This window comes from Siphateles boraxobius, unplaced genomic scaffold, assembly GCF_051911475.1.
Source record: "Siphateles boraxobius isolate OS27281-9 unplaced genomic scaffold, OSU_SipBor_1 41, whole genome shotgun sequence".
NCBI lineage: Eukaryota > Metazoa > Chordata > Actinopteri > Cypriniformes > Leuciscidae > Siphateles > Siphateles boraxobius.
In genome coordinates this window covers 4,190,831-4,214,569 of record NW_027509042.1, presented here as the reverse complement: position 1 = coordinate 4,214,569, position 23,739 = coordinate 4,190,831, and the positions used below count along the sequence as shown (strand labels likewise).

The following is a 23,739-nucleotide window of genomic DNA, read 5'->3' as shown; positions in this document are numbered from 1 at the left end:
CCCATGGTCGTCGGAAATATTGTATATGGTCGGGACAAGACCCATCCACTTTTAAGGCCAAAGATATTGGACCCATAAGTCATATATGTCTGTTCAATTTTCAGAGCGCCTTTAGTCAAATCCATTCCACTTGAGGAATGCCCTAAAAAAAATGTTACTCCATTCCGCGTTTTAGCTGCAGCTTTGACTTCCACGCTGCTGCTTTCTCAAATCCATTCCACTTAGCTCATTCAGAGTCCAGGTAGTTCTAAGTCAGTTTAATCACCATTCTATATTAATGCGTAGTTTTCATTGATGCGCGCTGCGCACACGCAGAAACATTCAGGAGCAAAGAAACTTGTGATCAACGCTGCCCCACAACTTTAAGTAATAAAATAGCTTCGCTACTGAAACGTTACATTATATTTCTCAGGAACGAGGGGGTTACATCGCTATTCTATTACTATTAATAAGTAATTAAACACCACTTCGTTGTTAATAGAGAGAAGCTGAAAAGACGCAGGTATGAATCTCTCTCTCTCTCTCTCTCTCTCTCTCTCTCTCTCTCTCTCTCTCTCTCTCTCTCTCTCTATAATTAATTCAATAAATGCTATAGTTTGTTCATTCAAATAAATGTACACTTTTTTGTGTGGGGGTGCTGTTTTCACAATATTGTAAATGCAACACAATTTTCATTTACATTTATTCCTTTGTAGCATTTAGTAATTTATTTGTAATAAACACTTTAAGTGGGCTAATTAAAAATTGTTATTTATATGTTACATTATGTTTTTCAAACATATGTGCAGAGTGTTACGTCATATTGTGTGCGTAGAAATAATTTGTCCACAGCCGCTCAAAAAAAAAACAACTCCTGAGCGCAAGTCCACCATCAGTGTTGTGTAAGGTATAGCAGTAGGCAGTTTTTTTGTGTTAATTTCTATGTCCTGTCGCTGTGCAGGCTTTTTTATTGTATATGACACGGTAAACAGACCAATAACCCTTTTCTTTAAAGGCTTAATTTATTTCCCGTTGACCGGTCTGTAGCATTATGATTTAAAGCAATATCAATATAATCAAAAATGTGATGTGCAGTCAGGTTCGAGTGTGTGGGCTGTTTGAACGAGTGTTCTCACTGATGTTGTGATTCACGGAGTTTTGACGAGTTTTATAGTCTTGATATTGTGGTGAAAAGTGGTGAATAAGAACCTTCTTTTTTGGTTTGCCATGTTTGAAAGCTCTGTATGGAAGAGCTTCTGTGCTCCTATTGGTCGATGTCACAGATGTGACGGAACCCGTGGTGAAGGACTGGGAAATAAATATTAAACATGTTAGTCTTTCTGTCGAGACGTTGTGAAGATTTGCAGATGCGGCATCGGTTGTCGTCTACTATAACACACTATAATAAAACAATAGATTCTTGCGTCCCGATGCCCATTGTCGTTTACAAATCACCACAACACCCTGCAACAAATGAATCGTGCCAAAATAAGGCTGATATTGTGTAGTCTGAACGCGGCAAGCAAGACACATACGTTTTAAACTGGAATTTGAAAACGATCACAAGTTTTGTTTCTTCTGACCTTTGAAAGAACACTAAGCCAATCTCTTCTAACCTTGCTAGTCTTTGGAGTGTTTTTTAGCCAAACACTTTTTAGCTCCATCCAGAGCTGTCAGAAGGTGAAGGCAGCACTATGGATGGTTTGCGAGGATGGACTGTGTTCTCCTGACTCTATCAATGTGGAAACTGAACTCCATGTCCTCCAGTCTGCTCTGATCTGATTGGGTTCAACAGTTCATGATCCACACACACAAACACATTCACACACATCTAATAGTCACTTTCGCCATGATGTGGTTCTTTTCTGATACCATCCTCCCAACCAGCACTATCTTCACCTCAACAATATTAATCTTGACCTACCAATTTTGACTCATTTTACCAACCCTTTAAGACATCACAAAATCACTTCTCATAGAGCTCTATATGTCAGCATACACCTAAAACCAGATGAAGTTTAAGAACATACATTTAAAATACTGATCAATTTAAATGTGTGTCCAATCTACCCTCAAAATGCCATCTGGATTGAAAATGCCACCAGTAATAGCAAGCAGTACATCATCGTTTTGGTAGTTTGTCTTGAAGTCAAATTTAGCCCCTTTGATGTGTTTCAGGAAAGCTTATCCAAACAAAATTGCAAAGATAATGCTTCCCAACACAATGCCACAATGTAAAAGATCGCCAATACAATGCGGAAAAATGACCAACTTCAGCTTTCAATAGTTTTTTTACAACAGTTAGCACACATACTACCCACAACCTAGTAAAGGCGATGAAATAACCATTCTATGTGCTTGTATTTCTATAATTTTGATATAATGTTGGTTCTAATGACTCTCACACATATCTGAATCATAAGGATCTTAGCAATCACGCAGAAGAGATCTTTTAAGACCAATGCTATTTCCTTCCCAATATACGATGTAAAATAATACAGAAAAACACAAACTGCCCTTGATTAGAAACACTTGCCATGCATTTCCCTTCAACCACTTGCTCTGCTTGTATACCCGATAAAAATATGTGAGTATGCAAATCCTTTTATTTTGATGGGGTAAAATTAAGTATCAAAGAGGAATTATTATCAAAGCCCATCATATTAAAACTTAATCCCTACCATATACAGGGGGCGTTGGAGTGGGTGCATTTTAATTGCCGACATTCAGATACTCTGTGGTTCTGTTGGGCCTGTGAAAAAGGTACTTTTGTATAACTTTATTAAAAGCAGATCTGTAGGCCGAGGGATTACGCAAGGGTTTATGGGGGTGCATATCACTGTTGAGAACTCCACGGCTATTGTTCGCCAGTCGACAGGATTACGGATGCATCGTTGGATGCATCTAACAGGATTATAATCTCAAATGGACTCAGATTAAGACTAGGCAGTCATGTAAACAACCCATGATGCTAATGGCTCAAAAAAGTCTCCCCCTTTACCAAATACAAAGAGGTTAAAGGGTGGATTTTAAATACATTTGACTTAAAATCCCATTTGTTTCTAATTCACAAGTGTATTTGGGTTTAAGCATTTCTGGTGTTTTTGTTAAATTTATTTAAATTCCAGATGGGAGCATTGAGAAACAAAGGGTATTTGTGTAAACTGTCAATTGATTTCAAGCTCAAAGTGTCCATGCATAATGCATGATGTGCTGTGTTTGTTTCTTTTGCTTGTTTTTGGAACTGTTGGGACAATGCGCCAAACACAACTAGGTTTTGCTTTCTAATGCTTAGTGAATATTACCGGCCCAAAAAAGTCACATCTAAAAATGTATGAATTTCATTGCATTGACAAAAAACAAAACAAAGTCAAACCGAGTGACATCTGCAAATACATATTATTTATTGATGCAAATTTTAAGTTAAATACTGTATAAATGTTCCTTTAAAACCCAACAATCTTCTTTTAGTAAAATGTGTTGCTTGAAGAGTGTTTGGACATTCTTTCTTTACAATAAAAGCTGCTTGCTTTGATATTTTGCCATCTGTGCATATTCAAGTTTCAATTAAGTGTGCAATTACTTTTTGGGGCCAGTGTGCACTCAAATTCAACTCTCAAAATATAATTATGAAACTTATAACTGCATGTCAAAATATATATTTAAATGTAAAATGACGACAGCTTTAATCTGCATAATTCAGACGATTAAGCATTGTAACGGTTCACTAGCTGGCTAAAAGTCGACTATCTCATGTGCAATGCAGATATCCAGCATGACCCTTCAGAAATGTGAGACATTTTAGTGCAAGCAATTTGTAATTTTAGTCAGGGCAATTGAGCATATTGTATGTGAATGAAGAGTGAAATAGAGAAGCAATGAGACGTGGACCATATTGCACTGGAACTAAAGAGCTGACACCTGTGCATGTGTGTGTGTGTGTGCATGTGTGCAAGGGCTTGACATCTGATCTGAACAACAAAACCCACCCTTCAGTATATAATAGAAATAGAAGAATTATATGAACATACAATAAGCAAATATAACAAACACACTCAATACTTCCACACACACATCGTATATGTGCACATGAATATATATCTGGAATAGAAACACACACAAACATACAAGCGTACTAATGTACACAAAAAACATGCTGGCAAACACACACACACACACACACACACACACACACACACACACACACACACACACACACACACACACACACACACACACACACACACACACACACACACACACACACACACACACAGGTTAGGCTGGCAGGGTCAGAGTGTATGACTGGGGTTATGTTGGGTGAAGCGGTCACATGTAAGGGGTGGAGTTTTGAGGGGCAACGTATATCACTTTACGCACACATTTTGCTCAGAAACTTATTAAGCTCTACTGTAAAGTATCTTTAGGCATATCCACATTTAAATAATGGTCTGAATTAATAAAAAATATTGATATAAAGCAAGCCATAAAAAGTATATATTTTATATACACACACATATAAAGCCAGCCATATTAAATATATATATATATATATATATATATATATATATATATATTCCCCCAGTAAGCAACAGATCATTCAAAAGCAAGATTATGTAATTTCTAAGAAGGCAATATTTGAATAAAAATCATAATGAAATCATTTTTTTCTGAGCATAACAAGGTCATGAGCAAAACTATAGTAGAAGAGGAAATTTGTTGTTTTTAAACATGAAATATTAATATTTAATATGATCATTTAAAACATGTGGGCGGCACTATCCATTCTCAGGGTACCAAATTACATTAGTGTCAATGAAGTCAATGAGAATCAGCTAGACTTTTTAGTGGACCAGACATGCAAAAAATGCATTAAGATGCCGATGGAGAGAAGCGGAATAAAGGAACGAGGTCTGGAAAAAAAGAGAGAAGGAAACAACAGCAGTAGAAATGTGGATGAAAAGAACAAAGAAGAAAGAAAAGTTTGACTATGGTATAATATTCACCTTCACTGGGAATGACAAGTATGTAGGGCGTGGTATTTTGTCCCCTACCTATTACCACTAAGACAAGGTTTTACGTTCCAGGCCGGCATGCATGAGAGAAAAGAAGGAAAGAAAAAATAGTCTAAAGAATTATGCTTTCAACTTGATCATCTGAGCTTCCTTCCAGTGAGTAATATTTGGCTGGAAAGGAAACTGAATATGATACAACAGGTAGGCTAATGCCAGGGGAAAATTAAAATTACTCCAGAATCATCTAATGGAACTGACAAAGTAAGCATAAGTGTTAGAGAAAATCTTATATAAAGAAAAAAAATGCAATTTATTTTTTCAAGTTGAGGCCTTATGTGGCTTTTGTCTCCAATTCTATGAAAACTGAAAAGAATAATAAAACTGTAATAAAAAATGTTTTACAATAAATACATTTAGGGGGAATACACTAAGACTGAATTGCGTCTACTGTGATTTATTTGCATTTGCATTGTTTAAGCACTCGATTCAATAAAGGAATTATGCAAATGAGGTGGCTGTGCTAATGAGACTACAAAATGTGTGCTGAATTCAAAATCGCATGTTACGATTCCCATCTTGCTTGTCAGTTCAGAGTGCTAAGATGTGGAGGATGCAGCAGATTTCTCCATTTTGACATACTAAACGGCGACCCACACACCTGAATTGGTTCTTTAAAATACAAAAAGTGCACTCTGTGATCACTTGAAAATGAAGACAAACATATCTTAATGATATTTCGCTTACCGCCTACTTTACGTGGGAGGTGATATTTCCACATTAATCGTACCAGGCACAAAACACTGGGTTTCGTGAATAAGGCGCAATCTTAAACTAGTCTAATGCACACAGAAAAGAAATGTGTTTGAATTGAAATAAATGGAAATTACTTCATTTAAATACAGTGCAGTGCTATTTCATTCTCATTAAACTAGATTTTAGCTGGTGAGTGAATAAGACGAATAAGGTTTTTACTTAAATAGCATGCACAAAAGTCACGCAACCGTTTTAGTGAATTCACCCCGTAATCTAAACCTACTAAAAACTCCAACATTTAAAAGACAAAGAAAGGTAGAGAAACCTTAAATGTCTGTATTCAAGGCATCACAAATTTTAAACCATGTCTTTCTAAACAGAAGTAATTGTTTTTTTACAATCATAAGAACCCAACTCAGGACGGATCTATCTGGGATATGAAAGGAAAACAGGCCATGGGAAGAAAAAAAAGCCTGACATGGAGCAAAATAAAATGAGTTCAGCAAAACAAACAAACAGGTGTGTGCAGAAGCAAGCTTATTGAATAAGATGGAGAAAAAGCCAAAAGGTATGAAAGAAAACTGGAAAAGAAAGAATGGGGAAGAAAAAGAATGCGATGAGTCTGTAGCGCTGCACGGCTATAGTGTCTCTTTATCCGTGATGTCCATTAAATAATAGAAATTCTCTTGTGATTGCTCTTTTCCTGGAAGTGATTATGTAAAAGGGTCTTTTTTTACGGAGAGAGAGGGAAATGAAATGGAGCAAAAGAAACTGAACAAAATTTTTGGCCAGAGGCAGATAATCATGCAGGTCAAATAAAATGGGATTTCAGTTTTTTCAATGAAACCAGGAGCGCTAATCTTTTTCAGAATGTACAATGAAAAGACTTCGTCCTTTAAAAAAAAAATATATATATATATATATATATATATACACCTCATCATGTTTAGTAATGGGTTCCACTATAAAATCAAAGGTCTATTAAGAATACAGAGGAAATAACATTTATAATATTAGATCTGCTTAATTTCAACCAAAACATGATTTGAGTTTGATTGAGTGTGTTGGGCTACAAGAACTTAAACTAAAACAGAACCATCCAAATATCAACCCAGCCAAAGAACTTTTCCAAAGCATGTCTCATCTGAATATACAAAGAAACAAGCAAAATAAGTGAATAAATCAATAATAATAATAAAATGTGTCATTCATACAAACTAACAATAAGTGAAACAATTCTCATACCTTTGGTAGCTAGTCGCACACAGTTGATTTTGGTTTCCTGGAAGAGGAGAGGAAAGTGTTTTAATTAAATGTCAAAATGATACTGTATTGAGGAACATTGTTTTTGTCAAGCTACAGTGATCTTAGTAATTGCAACACAATGAAGTGCGGGTTATTTTCCATCATGAGGTGCATGACATTAAGAAACAGTTAATTATATAACAACATTTCTAATGATAGTGAAGGATTCACAAATGCAGTGCTGAGGCCAGAACATAGAGAACCCAACATTATTGTTACATCTTCCCATGCATGTAAAGTCACTACAGCTAAGTTAAGTAAAGGCATTTAAGGTGACAAAACTTGTACATGTCATGCCACATACTACTTGTTTTGATCCCAATCATATTTAAACAATAATATGAATACAACTGTTCATTTAGATGACCCAAAAAAATTCTATTCTATTCTATTCTAAAGCATTCCTGGCTGCCAGTTATGATGATAAAATCTCACTTGCATCCTTGGAATGCCATGTGTGTCGTGACAGGTGTTAATTAGTCGGCAGATTTCGGTGTGAAGTCTGCATGGAAGTTTAGAGCTCTGAGACAGGAAGCCAGATGCTACCATGTGTTTCTGTGAGCGTTTACAACAGCCACTTGTTTTGAATAGATCTGCTGTCCTTCTGCACCTCATCTCAGAAGACACGTAAACAATAATGCCTTCACATCACAGGGCCTTGAAAGGTTTTGCTAATGGCAATATTTCATCCAGTTATATTGTATAGTAGCCTGTGTTACGTTGTGCCAATCTCAGCGTTGCCACAGGGAGCTCTTTAGCATTGTTTTCTTCTATGCTCATCTTTCTCCTTTAGGTAAACTACTGTCTTGGCAGAGCAACAGTTTGCTGAGAATATTGCTAGCTAGCTACCCCAAAACAATTCTGGTTTAATAGCACAGATATTTGAAGGTAACTCTATCATTTATTACCAACACAGCAATGCAAGAATGAGCATAAAGTTGCATTTGCAATGCACTGGCTGAGCATTCACACCTGCGTTTGTGCACATGCCCAGAGTGTGCTCATACCCTGATTAGTGCACTACAAGTTGCATCTGCTAAATGACATCCTACTAATAAATAAATCTCACAAACACACAGTTGTCAAAATTCACTACTAACTTTTCTTTTTTGCTTTATATAGCACCACTCAATATCACTTAGCTGTATTCTGCAATAAATCATTCAAATGAATCTGCCAACGGATTCTTTACACCGGTGATACACCGCTGTTTTGCCAGATGAGAAGTTTATCTATGTATAATCTTTTTACTCTTTTAATTCATTTTATAACTGTACCATCTTTAAATCTTTTTAAATTCCTTTTATAACTTGAAATTTTCCTTGCTTTTATTTTGTAATTATTTTAATTCCTTTCTGTGTAAAGGACTTTGAATTACCAAAGTGTATGAAATGTGCTATATAAAAAACTTGCCTTTACAAGTGCAGTATGTTGCTACCCAGGGACATGGAAACAGACTAAAAAGTAGTTTGTTAGTAGTTTGTAAATGCTTATTTTTTGCTATAAAAGTAACATGGAATAAAACTTGATGCTATAGCTATTGTGCGGTTGCTAAAATGCTGCTAAAATATTGTTAGGGTATTCTGGGTGGTTGCTAGATGGTTACTTACTGTCTCAAGTCAAAAGAGTCAATCCTAGAGTCTATGACATTCAGACCCCTATGTAGATTTGGCCCCAGTCCCTCCTTTAAAGAAAGTCTATGGATTTAGCATCTGCCAGCTCAAAGCCTTAAGTCTGATTGCTTAGTAAAGTAAAAGCAGACTACCCTCGACAGGACTCATGATTTCAGGTATGATTTGCATCTTGCAAATGAATAATAGTAATGAAGCTCACCTTAGAAAACGCCACTAATAAATCAATCAGAAACGCATATTGAAGAGGCAATACAGGCAGTCTCTCTCCTTGCATTTATTTTATAACTTCACTATGCCATTATCAGTGGCACTCTTCAGAAACATTAAAAGTCCCCTTAGCAACACTTCATTGCACATATCAATTTGGCTTATGAGAATCAAAACCAATATGAGTTTCTCAAATACATCCAATGCTGATGAATGCAAACACAACACAGACCTCAACTCACACTGTTGACACTGAAAAATTAGCCGTCAATGCAGTGGAAAAGGGCAAATACTAACATGTGACCTTGCTGTCAGTGGCGGTTTGTCCCATCTGATTGTGGCATTGAAGCAGGGGGTGGATTGACACAGTGAGGCAGAGAAGGGTCCATATGTGTGCAAAATATCTGTCTGTCACAGAGTGCTATCGGACGTGCAGGGTCAAACACACTAGCCAATGTAAAATGGGTGAAAGTAATACTGTTCGAGTTTTAAGAGGATTTACAATGCAGATATGGATATATACTGGATATATATGGATAATGTTTTTTTATAAAGATTTCTATTCCAAATAAATGCTGTTATTTTTTTAACTTTCTATTAATCAAAAATCCTGAAAAACAAAATATGAATATTAAAAGATTAACTATTTTCAACATTGATAATAATAAGAAATGTTTCTTTGGCAGAAAATCATCATATTAGAATGATTCCTGAAGAATCATCACTGAAGACTGGAGTAATGATGCTGAAAATTCAGCTTTACATCATAGAAAGAAAAAACTGTACGTTTTAAATTAAATTCAAATATAAAACATTTTTAATTGTGACAATATTTCACACTATTACTGTTTTTACTGTATTTTATATCAAATAAATGCAGTGACTTCTTTCAGATAAATTTTTACATTTTTTACTGACCCTAAACTTTTTAACAGTAGTGAATGGCTCTCTGAAATATACCAAGGTTCTGAAATTCATGTGTTTACATGTTATTCTTTGGTACTTCCAAGAATACTATGATTGTACCATGGTATTTTTTTGTAGGTAAACTAACTGAGTAATCATCGTGGTAAATGAACTTCAGTACCATAGTAGATATCAAAACTCTGATACCATCACTGAATTATGGTACCACTCCAGTACTTTTTGTAAGAGAAAAGGGTGAGAGGAAGGAGGTGAAGACCGCATGTTAACGGTGCTCCGTTTCTGAGAGCAGCCTGAGCGCTGGGACTTGGGGAATGGAATAATAGGATGGGGTCTCGGCTGATGGGAAACATCCCTACAGGAAGTGACAGCCGAGCAATACTGTCTGCCCCTCCAGTCAAATAATTCACTCACAGACTGTCAAAGGCTTTTTACGATGACTGTGTAATGACAGGGAGAAAAACGCAGAGAAAGATGGAGAAAGAGGTCTGAAAAAGAACAAATCTTTGCAGTTCAGGGGAAACTGCAAGGTGAGAAAAGAGACTTAATGTAAAAATTTAATTAAGTAATAATATCAGTTATCAGTAATAAAATGTAATTATTACTGATAGACTACACTATTACTGTTGGCAGATCGCATATCAATGCTGGTTTTTTACATTTTCTAAAGGAAAGGTAAGTGATGCTGGTCTGTGCAATGATGCTAAAGTGTTGTGGCTCATTATCAGGGTGTTACTAAGGTTCGCCAAGTTGCTCTTAGCACATTGTTGTGCGGTTGCTAGGTGGTTAGGATAATCTGAAAAAAAATGGAAGCAAAAAAGAGAGATGAAAAAAAGGGACATGCATGACAATTTGGAAAGAAAGTAAAAACAAAAAGAGAGAAAATAAGCTAACTCCACAGACCAATCCAACTGACTGCAGTTCATTAAGCTTGAATGACAAGTTTGCATTGATGTGTTTAAAAAGAACATAGGACTCGTATGACAAATGCTTAATGGTTAGCTTGAGAAGTTGAAGAATATGGATTTCATGTCACTGTCCAGCTTTTTGCCATGCTTACTAGAGCTAATCCACATGACAGCAGATTTACAGTCAATAAGTTGTTCTAGTTGGTCACTCACTCAATTCTGAAGCATGTTATGGATTACAGCAGTTTTCTTGACACGCTGGCGACAATTCTCTTCTGATGACAACAGCTACTGCTGGAACCCAGGAACACATATCTATCTATTAACTAGGTAAATAAGTGTTTACTGCAAAATTTGGGCCAATAAATTGCAAACTGTATACACTATAAACAAACTATTAATTTCCCCCAAAACCACAAAGCAACCACCAAGAACTCACTAACAATCACTAACAATGCCAAAGCGATGACACAGCCATTCACAATTAGCAACTATATCCTGGGACAAGAATGTCAGCGAGACTTGACTCTTTTGTCTTGGGCCAGTAAGCAACTATCTAATAACCACCCAGGACACTCTAGCAACCACATAGCAACACCCGGGTAACCACCCACAAGATCTTGGGACGGCAAGTTCTGCACGGGCAAGCACTATTTGTTTTTGTTTAAATAAAAGTAAATATATAGTTGTTTTCTATTTTTTTAATCTATTTATTTGTCATAATCAACTGTTGCATGTTTCACAATCAGGCTGATAAAAAATATCACTTCCTAGAAGATGAAAAAAAGAGAGATAACAAAATCACAAATTTAAGTGTATCGCAATTTAAGTTGAGTTCATCCAGTTTCTGCAGTATTTTGAACAGATTTTGAAATGGATGCTTATAATTATGAATTATGAACACGGGTATGAATGATTACAACAACCTCCTGAGGCAATCATCTACACATTAGGGGCTCGGGAGGAAAAACACTCCAGTGAGAATGAATAAAAGAAACGTGCAGTACAAAATGACAAAAGAAAAGTGGCATCAGCCAGTCGTCTGGAGGTATTTGAGACAGCGGTGCTACAATTTCAGGAGCTGCTGCTTTCGAGAGTAACACCTCCAGTCTGGTGAAATGTATTACCAAGAGAATTAGGCAAAAGAAACTAAAAAACAAAACAAAAAACAATGACACAAGTTGCTTTTGCTGTCTATAGTCATTCCATTCATACAGAGCACTCTGTTTTTCATAACGAACAAAGGAAAGCATGACAGCTGAGTGAAGTGTTAGGTGTAAATGAAGAAAGAAACAGCAAGAGATTCTTAAAAAAACGTGTGAAACAAGCACGAGACGCTTCAAAAACACTCGCAACCGCCACAAGAGAAAAAATCTTTTGTCTCCATCCAAATACTATCAGCCGCTGATGAACTGTACAGAACAACAGGAATAGGGTGATATACTAATCAACCCTTGATTAAGGCTATTACTATTTCATTTATTCAATTAAGAAGCAATTAATCATATTCATGAATATATGAATACAGCTAAGTGTTATACTGTATTCACTGCACCAGTCCTACTCAATCCGCTTCGAGCAGGATTCGAACCGGCGTCTCCAGCATGGGAGGCAGGCGCGCTGACGCGCTCATGCGCCTCTTGAGTCTGGGGAGTGAGGTTTACTTGCACAGCTTTTACTAGCTTTCCTCCGTTACAATAACCACCACAAACCTCACTCCCATCCGGGCCAAGGCACACTTTTTAACCGGTCCTACTTGACCATTTTGTTTGCTTGGTTATTTTTTTAATAATAGCTGCCACACTCCAACAAACAGTGATTTCCCCTTTGACAGGTCGTGGCTTTTAAATGCAAGCTGTTTTCCTCTAGAGTGTTTGTTCCTATTAGAGTGACACGTCAGTGGAAACAAAGTGCCACAAACTTGTCCTTTCACCCGCCACAAACCGAAGACAGGACTTTCTTAGCAGGTTCCATTTTGTTAAAAGCTGCATGTGTCTGTTTCAATCTCTGCCTAGTGTGAGTTCAGCCACTTAAACGAGTGAGTGCCTCTTCACAACTCCGTATCCCTCTTTCAGAACAAAAGACGCCTGCAGCGGCAATTACTTGCTCTTTTAGCCCGAGTGTCTGCGGTCCTGTTCACAAACACACCGGAGGGACAAAAGCAAGTGGAGGAATCCTAATTTAGCTTAGAACAGTTTGAGACCACTATTCCCCTGACTGTCCCTCCCCCTCTCGCCATCTCTGACAAGACTGATGTGATAAAGTTTATCAAAAGTGACCTGGTGCTATTAGCAGTGCCAGGAGAAGCTCTGTGGGCAGCGGCGCTCTGAGATGGCATCGTTTATGGACTGCTGCTACACTGATAGATCAAGAGACCGCAGTATTTTTGTCTTTAAAGGTCGAACTAAAGATGAGGATAAGATACTACATAACCTGTAGTAATTTGAAAATGTGATATTCCAAACGAATGATTATTTTTGTTTTAATTCAATAATAACCCAATGAAATGTTTAAGTAGTTAATGTTCCTACGCTCAGGGGTGACTTAAAAAAAAGAGGTCCTGCGTGACTTACTTAAAATATACCCGTATGCACCAATGGTCAAAGAGAGAGAGAAAAAAATATATATAGCTTGCTGCGTTGTGTTGAATCAACCATAACGTCTCTAGACTGTTTGTTGTTCGAGTGACAAGTTATCACAAACCTATGATTGGCTTAAGCAGAGATAAGAAAAAGTATTTTAACACCACCAAAATTACACACATCATCTTTAAGCAAATGAAAAGGCCTTTAAAAGTCATGCTGGCATTTCGCCTCTATGGAAAGTATTAATGATGAATATCAAATTTAATGTAGACTACAGTTTCCTGCTCATGCTGACATTATAGAGCAAAGATCGTTCATTAGAAAGCATTGCATTACTCATTAGAAATGATGTTCTGCTTTTGTGAAGTAACTTTTACAGTGGCCCCTACATGTATTTGGACACTTAAGTGACACTTGAACGTCTCTGAATGTTTAGATATATTGGGAAACACTGAACAAATTTTGATAGAGAAAGACTAAACTTGTATTTTCTTTAAAAACATACTCCAATAATCTTTGGATATTTACAGCTTTATTTTTTACAGTTTAATACAAGACTTGAAACGTGCAATTGGTAAGATATTTTGTTATCCAGTGTAATCATATTATTCAGACATTATTAAGTGATGCTTTATTGTCCCAAAACATTTTAGGGACACTCTATAAAGCAGTGATATTGTTTTCTATTTTTATGCTTAAATATCATTTATGCACCAAATGCATCAAGTCAATAAATTAATCAAATAATGACAACTGCTAGATCAAGCCAGTTTGAATAGCTATCAATACGACAGGTAATCTAACCAATGAATTGTATTGTGAATTTATTTGTTACTTTGCGGAAAAAAAAAAATATATAATGGCACACATTTAACACCGAGCGTTTCTCAAACACACTTGGAACAAGGTAAGTTGAAAACAAATCTGAACCAACCTAAATCCATATTTTATGCATGAATCTCCAATCAAATTATCTGGGTCACGGTCTGAGGTTGTTTTTGAGTGCTTTTCTCCAGCCGCCTGAGACTGAGAGATCGAATTGAATCAAATCCAATCAAATCGGAAACCACATACTTCAAAACGCAGTGCAATGCAGCAGGCCCAAGAAGAGCCTTTACAGAGCGCATTATGCCTGCTAAATGCTAATGTGTGAAAAAAAAGTATATATATATATACAGGGGTGGTAAAAGTACTCAAAAATTATACTCGAGTAAAAGTAAATATACCTAAATAAAAAATGACTCCAGTAAAAGTAGAAAGTCCTCCATTCAAACATCACTTGAGTAAAAGTACAAAAGTATCCGATTTAAAACGTACTTAAGTACCGAAAGTAAATATTCAAACTGTAAATATCAATAATTTAACAGATCTAACTTGCATCAATTCTAAACAATTTCATTAAGTTTAGTGAATTTCAATTCAATTATTGTGGTTTGATTCCGATCTTGATTCAATATAGATTCATTTTGATAAATATTTGGTACAGTAGATACATGTTAATTTTTAAATTAAGAAAATCTCACCTAATTCTGTAAACATAGGCTACAGAGAGCCCTGTCAGCTGGTATTATTACATGTTAAAAATACATGTGATTTTTATTATAATAACAACTTTATAATATTTTAATGATATAAGTAAACATATAATAAATATATAGTGCACATTTAACAAAATACTAATTTATACTAATATTAAATATATTATAAAATAATAATTTTTCCAGCCAACTAACATACTATGGTCATTAAATGTTTGTTTTCCTGAGGTAAATGTAACGTTATGTGATATATTGTTCTCCAGCTGTTTTATTGACCTCTTTCCGCGGTTGAAAAACACTGATTTATTGATATTATGTATAAGGTATATACATTTCGGTAAGTTATACTGTATCTTTCAACATAGGCTACCTATTATTGTTCATTTGTGTTTATTTACAATTAACTAGTAGTAAAGAGATTAACGGCACCCCATATAGCAGGCGCTAGCTATCTGTCACATCACATTTAAAAGCTCCAAAACAGTATTTATTGTTTAAATTTCGTAATACAATTGACAGAATCTGAGAGCTGAGAATTTGTTTAATATCAAAAGTAACCTAATCTGTCTTGTCTGTCGGTGTCAATGTCCTCTTTGCTTCGCGATTTTTCTGTGCGTGAGAAAATGGATGTGTCGTGAGAGCGTTTGGAAAGTGTCGATTGCGTGAGTCTGAATGAGTGAGAGTTGGCAGCTCTGCAATAGACATGTTCCATAACATTAGCTGCATCAAACAGAAGATGTGCAAGATTCAAGGTAAGCGGAAATCTCGGGATCATTGCTGGGCAGAGCTGCACCTTCACCTGTTTCTGCGGTCATCTTCCACAATGGCGAACTGACTGCTATGTGAGCGTATGCTGGCAAAGAGCTTGCGCATTCTTTTTTTCAAAATAAAACCAAGTTTTTCATTGGTTTGGAAAGCCAGTGTAATAAATACTTGGAGCGGGCATGGGGAAATGTAACGGAGTAAAAAGTAAACTTTGTCTTCAATATTGTAGTGGAGTAAGAGTAAAAGTAGATGCAAATAAAACATACTCAAGTAAAGTACAGATCCCCGAAAAAAATACTTAAGTAAAGTAACGAAGTATTTCTACTTCGTTACTTACCACCACTGTATATATATATATATATATATATATATATATATATATATATATATATATATATATATATAATTAAAATATCTCCTGTTTCTATGATAGTCTTGTAATTTTGGAGGATATACAGCAGAGATCATGTTCTACTAGTATTCTTACCATGATGAGAACTTGGGGGAAATATGCTTAATTGCCATGAAGAAAATGACATTGCAAAGAAGTTTCATTTTTAAAATATAATTCATCATTTCATTCTTTTTTATTCTGGGGTGAAATATGCCCCAGCCAGGATTCATGAGATTTCCAAATCAATACTCAAGCGTCAACATTTATCAAGAACAATGAGCTGGTAAATGAATTAAGCAGTAAATGAAATACTCACCCCATTGGCTTTGCTCAGGGCCTGAAAGTAAATGTTGTAGCTTTTGGCTGGTGACAGCGGTGCGTTCCAGTAGCCATTATAAGTCTTGTTGTCTCCTATAGTAAAGGGCTGTACCACAGCAAGGCTAACAGGGGGAAGTTCAGCAGCGAAATAGTGAGGTGAATCCAAGATGGAGGCATTTCTGAAACTAACAGGAATGGAGAAACACTCCAACACATCAGCGGCTCGGCGAACTTTCTTCTTCCGTTCCTCTTGAACCACCACTTGATAAGCACTAGAGAAAAAATAAGTTGCCTTAATGATAATTAACTAAATATCCAAACAAGGACCCAATATGTCCTTACTGTAGTTTTCAAGAATATTAATGAAGAGGCTCTATTTAAATAGGTTTTTTAAAGTAAAACATGAAACCTGTTCAGAAGACATTTAATGAGAAACAAGATATTCAATGAGAAAACAGTGGGACATGACTTGATTCAATGCATTGGGAATTATAAAAACTACCCCTTGTCTTAAGAATAAGATGCACTGATGAATTGTGCACAATAAGACCAGCAGCATTGCATTAGGAGAAGTAAAAAGTGTACATTTTGATTTCATATTTCTTTAAGCATATGTTTGCAGCCTCTTGATTTGGGAAATATCTTCAGCTAATGCTGGCACATCCAAAAAAAGAGAGAGGCAAGTTGTATCCGAGTCAATTTAACAAGCCATTAAAACCATCAAGAACTTCTCTTCCTGTAGCTTTCTAAGAATCACAGAAGGGCCTGTCAACCACCAAGAATTCTCTAACGCTAACAGCTAGCTGCTATACATCTCTATTAAACTGTCTTTTTGAGAAGAAAAAAAAAACTCTTTAAACCTGCATGAGACCCAAAAATACACAGCTTCTCTCATGAGAGAAAACTATGAGGCAGGCGATGCGGTAGGGTGCCAGCAGAGGGAAATCTCTACTACACTAATTAGCTGGAGGGGAGGCGTGCGTGGGGCTTTTTGAAAGTGCTCATCATGGGGAGGGATTGGAGAGAGGCATGTGTGTGTTTCAGAACACGGTGAATAGATAAGGACATTTTTTGAGCTCCCTGTGCTAATAGTACTTGTTTGCAATTATGTGGTCTTACGCCAAGAACATACTTCCCAATTATGTGCAATTAGGGAAATGTATGTTTCGCCGAAAAGACGTGGCAAATTATCCTAGCCTCTAATCTGGCATCTTTCATAAGGGATAATTTCTCATGACCAAAGAGGGCTGCCTGCTTTTCTCTTTTAAATACACAGGATCTCCATTTCAAACTAATGGCTTTAAGTGCACACTGGATGTCGTGTGTTGTGTGTCTGCTGTAACCCCGGTCGAAAGCTTCTGTAATTATAAAAAATGTTCAGTTGCGGATTTTCCATAAATACGCTTATGGATTGCCAGGGTCATATGCTTTATAGAGCACACTAACAATGGATAAACAAAAAAACTGTGGCAAAATTATTTTCCCACTTGCTTATTGTTGAACATGCATCAGTTTTTTAGGTTTTTGTTTCAGCCTTAAATATATATTAAATATAAATATGCAAAAAATAATAAAATTGTTATAATATAATATAATATAATATAATATAATATAATATAATATAATATAATTTAATATAATATAATATAATATAATATAATATAATATAATATAATATAAAATAATATAATATAATATAATATAATATAATATAATATAATATAATATAATATAATATAATATAATATAATATAATATATAAAAACAACTCAGAATAGTGCATGCAATCAAATAATTGTCATAATTACTGATGAACACCCACTGCACATCAACTGTGCAGTTCTTCCAAGTTAGTGGCGACTTGTAATTTCGAGAATTTGCCAAAATCTGTTGCACATTCACAGACTGAATTTCCACACAGAGAAAGACTCTGTTTGTGTGCCAAAACACAGCCAAATGGACCAGGATCCCCTCGAAGGCTTAGCATACAAATGATGCTTATTTGAATGACTGCATTTAAAACCCTCAGGACCCCGAGTGAATCAACAGTAATGCACTTCATCATTCAGACTATGTGCTGGACCCCTCTTCGATGGGTCGTGGGTAATTTAGTGTATTTTTGTCTTTTACCCTGTTTCGGATCTGTCTGCAGATTTAAAAATAATTCTTAAAGGATTTTCAGCATGTCAAGGAGTATCTACAGCTCTACAGCTGATGTTTGGACCAACTTTCAGGCTCCTAACCTCGTTCATTTATTAACAGCAAATTACGATTTTAAATTAACTCATCATATCCTGTCCTCTTTATATTATTCACATTTGAATAAAAGTGTCAAAAGACCACAATTGACAAGTACTTTCTAAGACAATGTGTTAATTGCATACAATATCAATCAATGTAAAAACAAATAAGCAAAATACATTGGACTGGCCAGTGGCATGATGAGAGGCAAACTCACCTGACAGGAGCCCCTCGTGATTGGGCGGGTTTTAAGAGGACGGTGATTGTTGTGTCCGTCTCATTGAGCGGAGAGTCGGTCTCATATTCAGGCATGGATGGAGCTGCAGACACAGAATTATGTTAAAGGACAAGGACTTTAAAGAAAGAAAGGATATAAAGAAAGCACATACTGTATAGCTCAGAAAACCTCATTTCAAGTGACAAGGACAAATGGAAGAGAAACGGATGTCTAAAAAACTTTTTTAAATAGCATCTTTTCTATAAAAAGACATTTTTTCAGTTTATGTAACACAAGCATCAATTAAGTGTATTTGCAAATATAAAATTACCCATATTTATATTGTATAAAAATAAAGAGTATACCGTAGTGGCTAAAAGTGATATCCAGCCTAGGAAACGTGACATCTTCACACTTTATTCAAACATTATATTTTAATAGAAATTATTATGTAATAATATTAAAAAAATGTTAAACGATTTTTGTAAGCATATTACATTGTTGTGCTTGAAGTAAATTGCTTTATTTGTGATAACACAGTGAAACCTGCCAAATTGTGTGATATCGTTTTTGGCCGGCCTGTCAAACAAAGAAATTATGAACATAATTTTCATTATGCAAAAACAAGAGAAAACCAATAAAATAGTAATATTTGATTATGCTGTATTCAATGTATGCTTTTTCCTGTGAGATTTTTGTTTTTCTATGCATTTGTTTTGCATATTAAAATAAAACCTGTAGCTTTTCAAAAAAAAAAAAAAGTTTAGACAAATACCTTAACCAAGTTTATTGTTTTGTTCTTCCTTCATATTTGAAATATGTAAAAATATATATTTTGATGGTTTAATCAAACTTGTAGTGTCATAAAAAAACAAATACCCACTCCAGACATGACTTTTGGCCACTACTGCATGAATGTTCTACTGTAAGTACTGTACAACTTGACTGTTTTTACAAACTAAGAGATATGTTGAAGTTGCTGTCTGGGGCAATCGACAGCATGCTATAGAGTTTAGAGTTTAACTTGTTCTGAAGCCTGAACTCAGCTGCCATTCAAACCCACTATGTTTTAATATTATGTATAATTAATATTCATGCTTTTGTAAAAACATTCATTTCACAGTATTTACTCCTATTAGAAAGCATACCGTTTGGAAGCCTGACTCAGAGGTCATTACTATGTAATCATACTGAAAATGTCACTCTCTCATTACAGTGTTTAGATTCAGTGAACAATACGGTTTTAATAAATGGTGTCTGGCGTGCTCACAAATGCCACGTTATTATGAAACGGAACGAACTGACAGCCGCAGGCCAAAGAAATTGGGCTGAACTTGTGGAGGATGTTGTTTACGATTCATGTTCTCATTATTCCATTCACTTTACATTAACTGTATTCCAACGATATTTATGCCAATAACACAACACGCTAATGAGATTTTCGCTCCAGCAAAGCTTCTTTAAGATACAAGAAAAAGTAAAAATGACAAAACTAATTATGCAAATTTTAGAAATGCAAGTGATAATTAGGTAAGCAATCAAATGAAGCTTATTTAACACCATCAGTTCATGTTCTCTGAAACAATTTCATACATTATCATCAGTCTGTTCGACGTGAATACTCTATATCCATGAAGAACAAATGTCTGTCACATTAAATCAATTAAAATGGAACCTGAGGGTCTGTTTTACCATAATTTTGTATAATTATCATTTCACTGTTGGAAAATACCCAACAATCTGAGCTGAACCCTTGCCTGAAACCCTCACCTGCGATCTTGGTGGCTATACGGGTAGTCACGGGTGGGCCGAAGCCTTTGTTTGTGCTGGCTTTCAAAGTAAAGTAGTATGTGGTGCCAGGATACAACCCAACGAAGAGATGATGGGTCTCATTTTGGAGTTTGAAGACTCGGCCACGTTGTGTTGTCAAATCTGCACTGGGGTCCAGGGAGCCGAGAGCCTTATAGGTGATCTAATGAAAGAGACAAGTCCATTGGATTATCACAATCACTTCATCAAGAGTCTTGGAGATGCATTGGAGACAAAAGCGTACATTCAAATGTATTATACTAAGAAATGACAATTATGACATAGTTTGTTTACCATTATGTCGTATCAAACCCAAATTACTTTTGCACATTTGTATCAGAGAATGTCATACGGGTTTGGAGCAACATTAGGCTGAGCAAATAGCAGAGATTTCATATTTGGGTGAATTTTTCCTTTAAGCATCATTCTTCTTAATAACATCAACCTTCTGAAACACAGAGAGCAATTTAGCACTGAACGTTTTTGTTTTGCTTGATCTCTTTCAGTTACTTTGGCTTTTCTGCAATTATTTTCTCTCCAAATATTTGAGACAATTTCAGTCACTAGAAATGCATCCCAAATACAATATTCTGCTTACAATGAATAACAAGCACATTCAGTGCACTGTGCTGTAAATACAAGCTGCTTATTAAAACACTTTTACGTGGATCTGCTTCAAACATGTATATGTTGGAAAACAATATCCAGCAAAGAATTAACATGCCCCAAAACAATTACTAAACTAGTTTACAGATAACCATTTTCATGCTAAGACGTGCATACGTCATATCTCAGAGGAGGCTGATGGAAATTGATGGTCACAGTGTATATGGGTAATCAAAACATTTTAGCCCTGACGTTTCACACTTCATAACTCCATTCCACAATTCAAATCAAATAAATTGACAGCTGGGTGCCTGGCAGGCCTGCTGCCTAAAAGCTTTTCATGCATAGTGGAGTGATTCAGAATGCCCTCTAAACACTCTCTCTCTCTCTCTCTCTCTCTCTCTCTCTCTCTCTCTCTCTCTCTCTCTCTCTCTCTCTCTCTCTCTCGCTCTCTCTCTCTCTCTCTCTCTCTCTCTCTCTCACACACACACACACACACACACACACACACACACACACACACACACACACACACACACACACACACACACACACACACACACTCGTGACTGCTCACTGACCACAGGCAACAAAAGAGTTAGGAGAAGCAAATATGCACATTCAAACCAAATATCACTCCAGAAAATACACAAATACGTACAGACACAAACATTAAACATGCGAGAGAAAAACGCAATGATTACATTTTTCAGACATCAGAATAAGACAACCTGTCATTCTAGTGATTCTGAAATTAAAAATAATATGACACCTAGACTTTTTTTTTTTCTGGGGTGGTCATCATGTTTGGAGCTTGACACCCCTGGAATATACACTACCACTATATGCAGTGTGTATATTTAAAATATATAAGACATCCAGTAACAGTATATCCAAATATAGGGTTTCCTTTTCAAACTAGTATCAGTTTAAACTTTCATGCTTGTTGTTTCAGAACATTTTTATGCTTTCCAGTGGCATAGTTTTGATTTAATATGCTATCAAGTTTAATGTTCGGTCAGTAAATCACACAATGCCACTGAGGTGTGGCGGAGCAGCCTGATGTAATATACTGCCAAACACAAGTTTACATGTTATGGATTATAAATCAGTCTTAATAGAGAATTACAGCCTGAATGTTGCTTTTACAGCTGAAAATTTACTGTACATGTGAACTGAAATGTTTAAACCCTCTTCATTCCCTGTTTGGACAAACAGGTATTTCTCTCTCACTCACCATTATAAACAGCATGCTCAATTCAAAATACATCATCCCATTCTTATTTTTGCTCTTAAATTTAGCCAACTGTCAAAATCGATGACATGCTGTTGATTGCCACAGACAACATTTTTGACACATCTCTCAGTTGATAAAAACATTTAAAAAGTTGAAGCAGGCAGTTAGATACTTTCACGGGTTTTCCTGTAAATGAAAGGGCATTAGTGATTGATGACAGGCTTTTTATTAAAGGTGCTTTTAAAATCTCATCTATTGCCTTTAGCATAGCTCCTGTGTAAATCTGTGCCCTTGTTCGGTGTTAATATACTCAGCCAACAGCGGGTCGTTTTGTTCTTTACAGACCAATGAAAAAGAAATCGTGAGTTGGCTGAAGGGTATTGTTCTTGTAATATACAATCAGATGGATGGATGGATGGATGGATGGATGGATGGATGGATGGATGGATGGATGGATGGATGGATGGATGGATGGATGGATGGATGGATGGATGGATGGATGGATGGATGGATGGATGGATAGATAGATAGATAGATAGATAGATAGATAGATAGATAGATAGATAGATAGATAGATAGATAGATAGATAGGACAATGTTGTCTGACTGCAGATGTTATAGTATGTATGGCTGACAGAGAGTACAGTATACAGTATGTGTATTTTCCATTTTAAAAAGAAAACACTTGGTCACTTAATTTATTATATACAATTAAAACAATGTGTCCTGCACAAAATTGTCTAGTATTATATACCAGTCACTAAATGGAGGAAAAACAAAACAAAACAAAAACAAACCCATACAAGCTCAAAGGCCAGCATGGAGATCAACAGGCCTCCAATTACTCAGTCATCACTTAAATGTCCTGATGGGGGGAAAAACACAAGGGATGATCAATCCTGTAGAGAACTGAAAGTATGAAATGAATAGGTGAGGATGGGGGGGATCTATCTCTTGTTCTCGTCTGCCCTCCCTCTCTCTCTTCAGACTCTGTTGTCAGGGGAGACAGGAAGTGTTGGCCAGGGGGCATTTGATGCCACGCGACAGGCTGCTAAAAGTGGCCTAATGTACTGGTGAACGCACTGTGGCTCTCTGTTAAAAGAGCCGCTTGAGTTTAATTGACCACAGCTGATTTGAAAAGGGTTCATTTCCCAGTTCAGTATGGCAGCGGAGATGGGAATGCGAAGAAAACAGCCCTGTTTGTGGGAGATATTGGATTTATGGCTACTTTGCTTCAACGATAAAAAAAGAAAGAAAAGAGAAATGCTGTTCCAAAACATAGTGAGCTGCCTTTTAAGGCTGAA

General features: G+C 36.1%; 1 protein-coding gene across 7 annotated transcripts in view; it reads right to left on the bottom strand.

The window, feature by feature from the left end:
• The window catches only part of ptprt (protein tyrosine phosphatase receptor type T), a 316,287-nt gene that overhangs the window by 83,155 nt on the left and 209,393 nt on the right, over positions 1-23,739 (bottom strand). For 4 of the 7 annotated variants that reach the window (XM_077197876.1, XM_077197874.1, XM_077197875.1 and 1 more), the window contains exons 10-14: positions 20,554-20,755; positions 18,784-18,886; positions 16,324-16,597; positions 6,993-7,029; positions 4,986-5,042 (exon numbers count right to left, since the gene is read on the bottom strand). In XM_077197876.1, coding sequence (XP_077053991.1) covers positions 4,986-5,042; positions 6,993-7,029; positions 16,324-16,597; positions 18,784-18,886; positions 20,554-20,755 — 673 coding nt within the window. The remainder of the gene's footprint in view (positions 1-4,985; positions 5,043-6,992; positions 7,030-16,323; positions 16,598-18,783; positions 18,887-20,553; positions 20,756-23,739) is intronic. The other 3 variants (XM_077197878.1, XM_077197880.1, XM_077197881.1) reach the window with 1 other exon arrangement.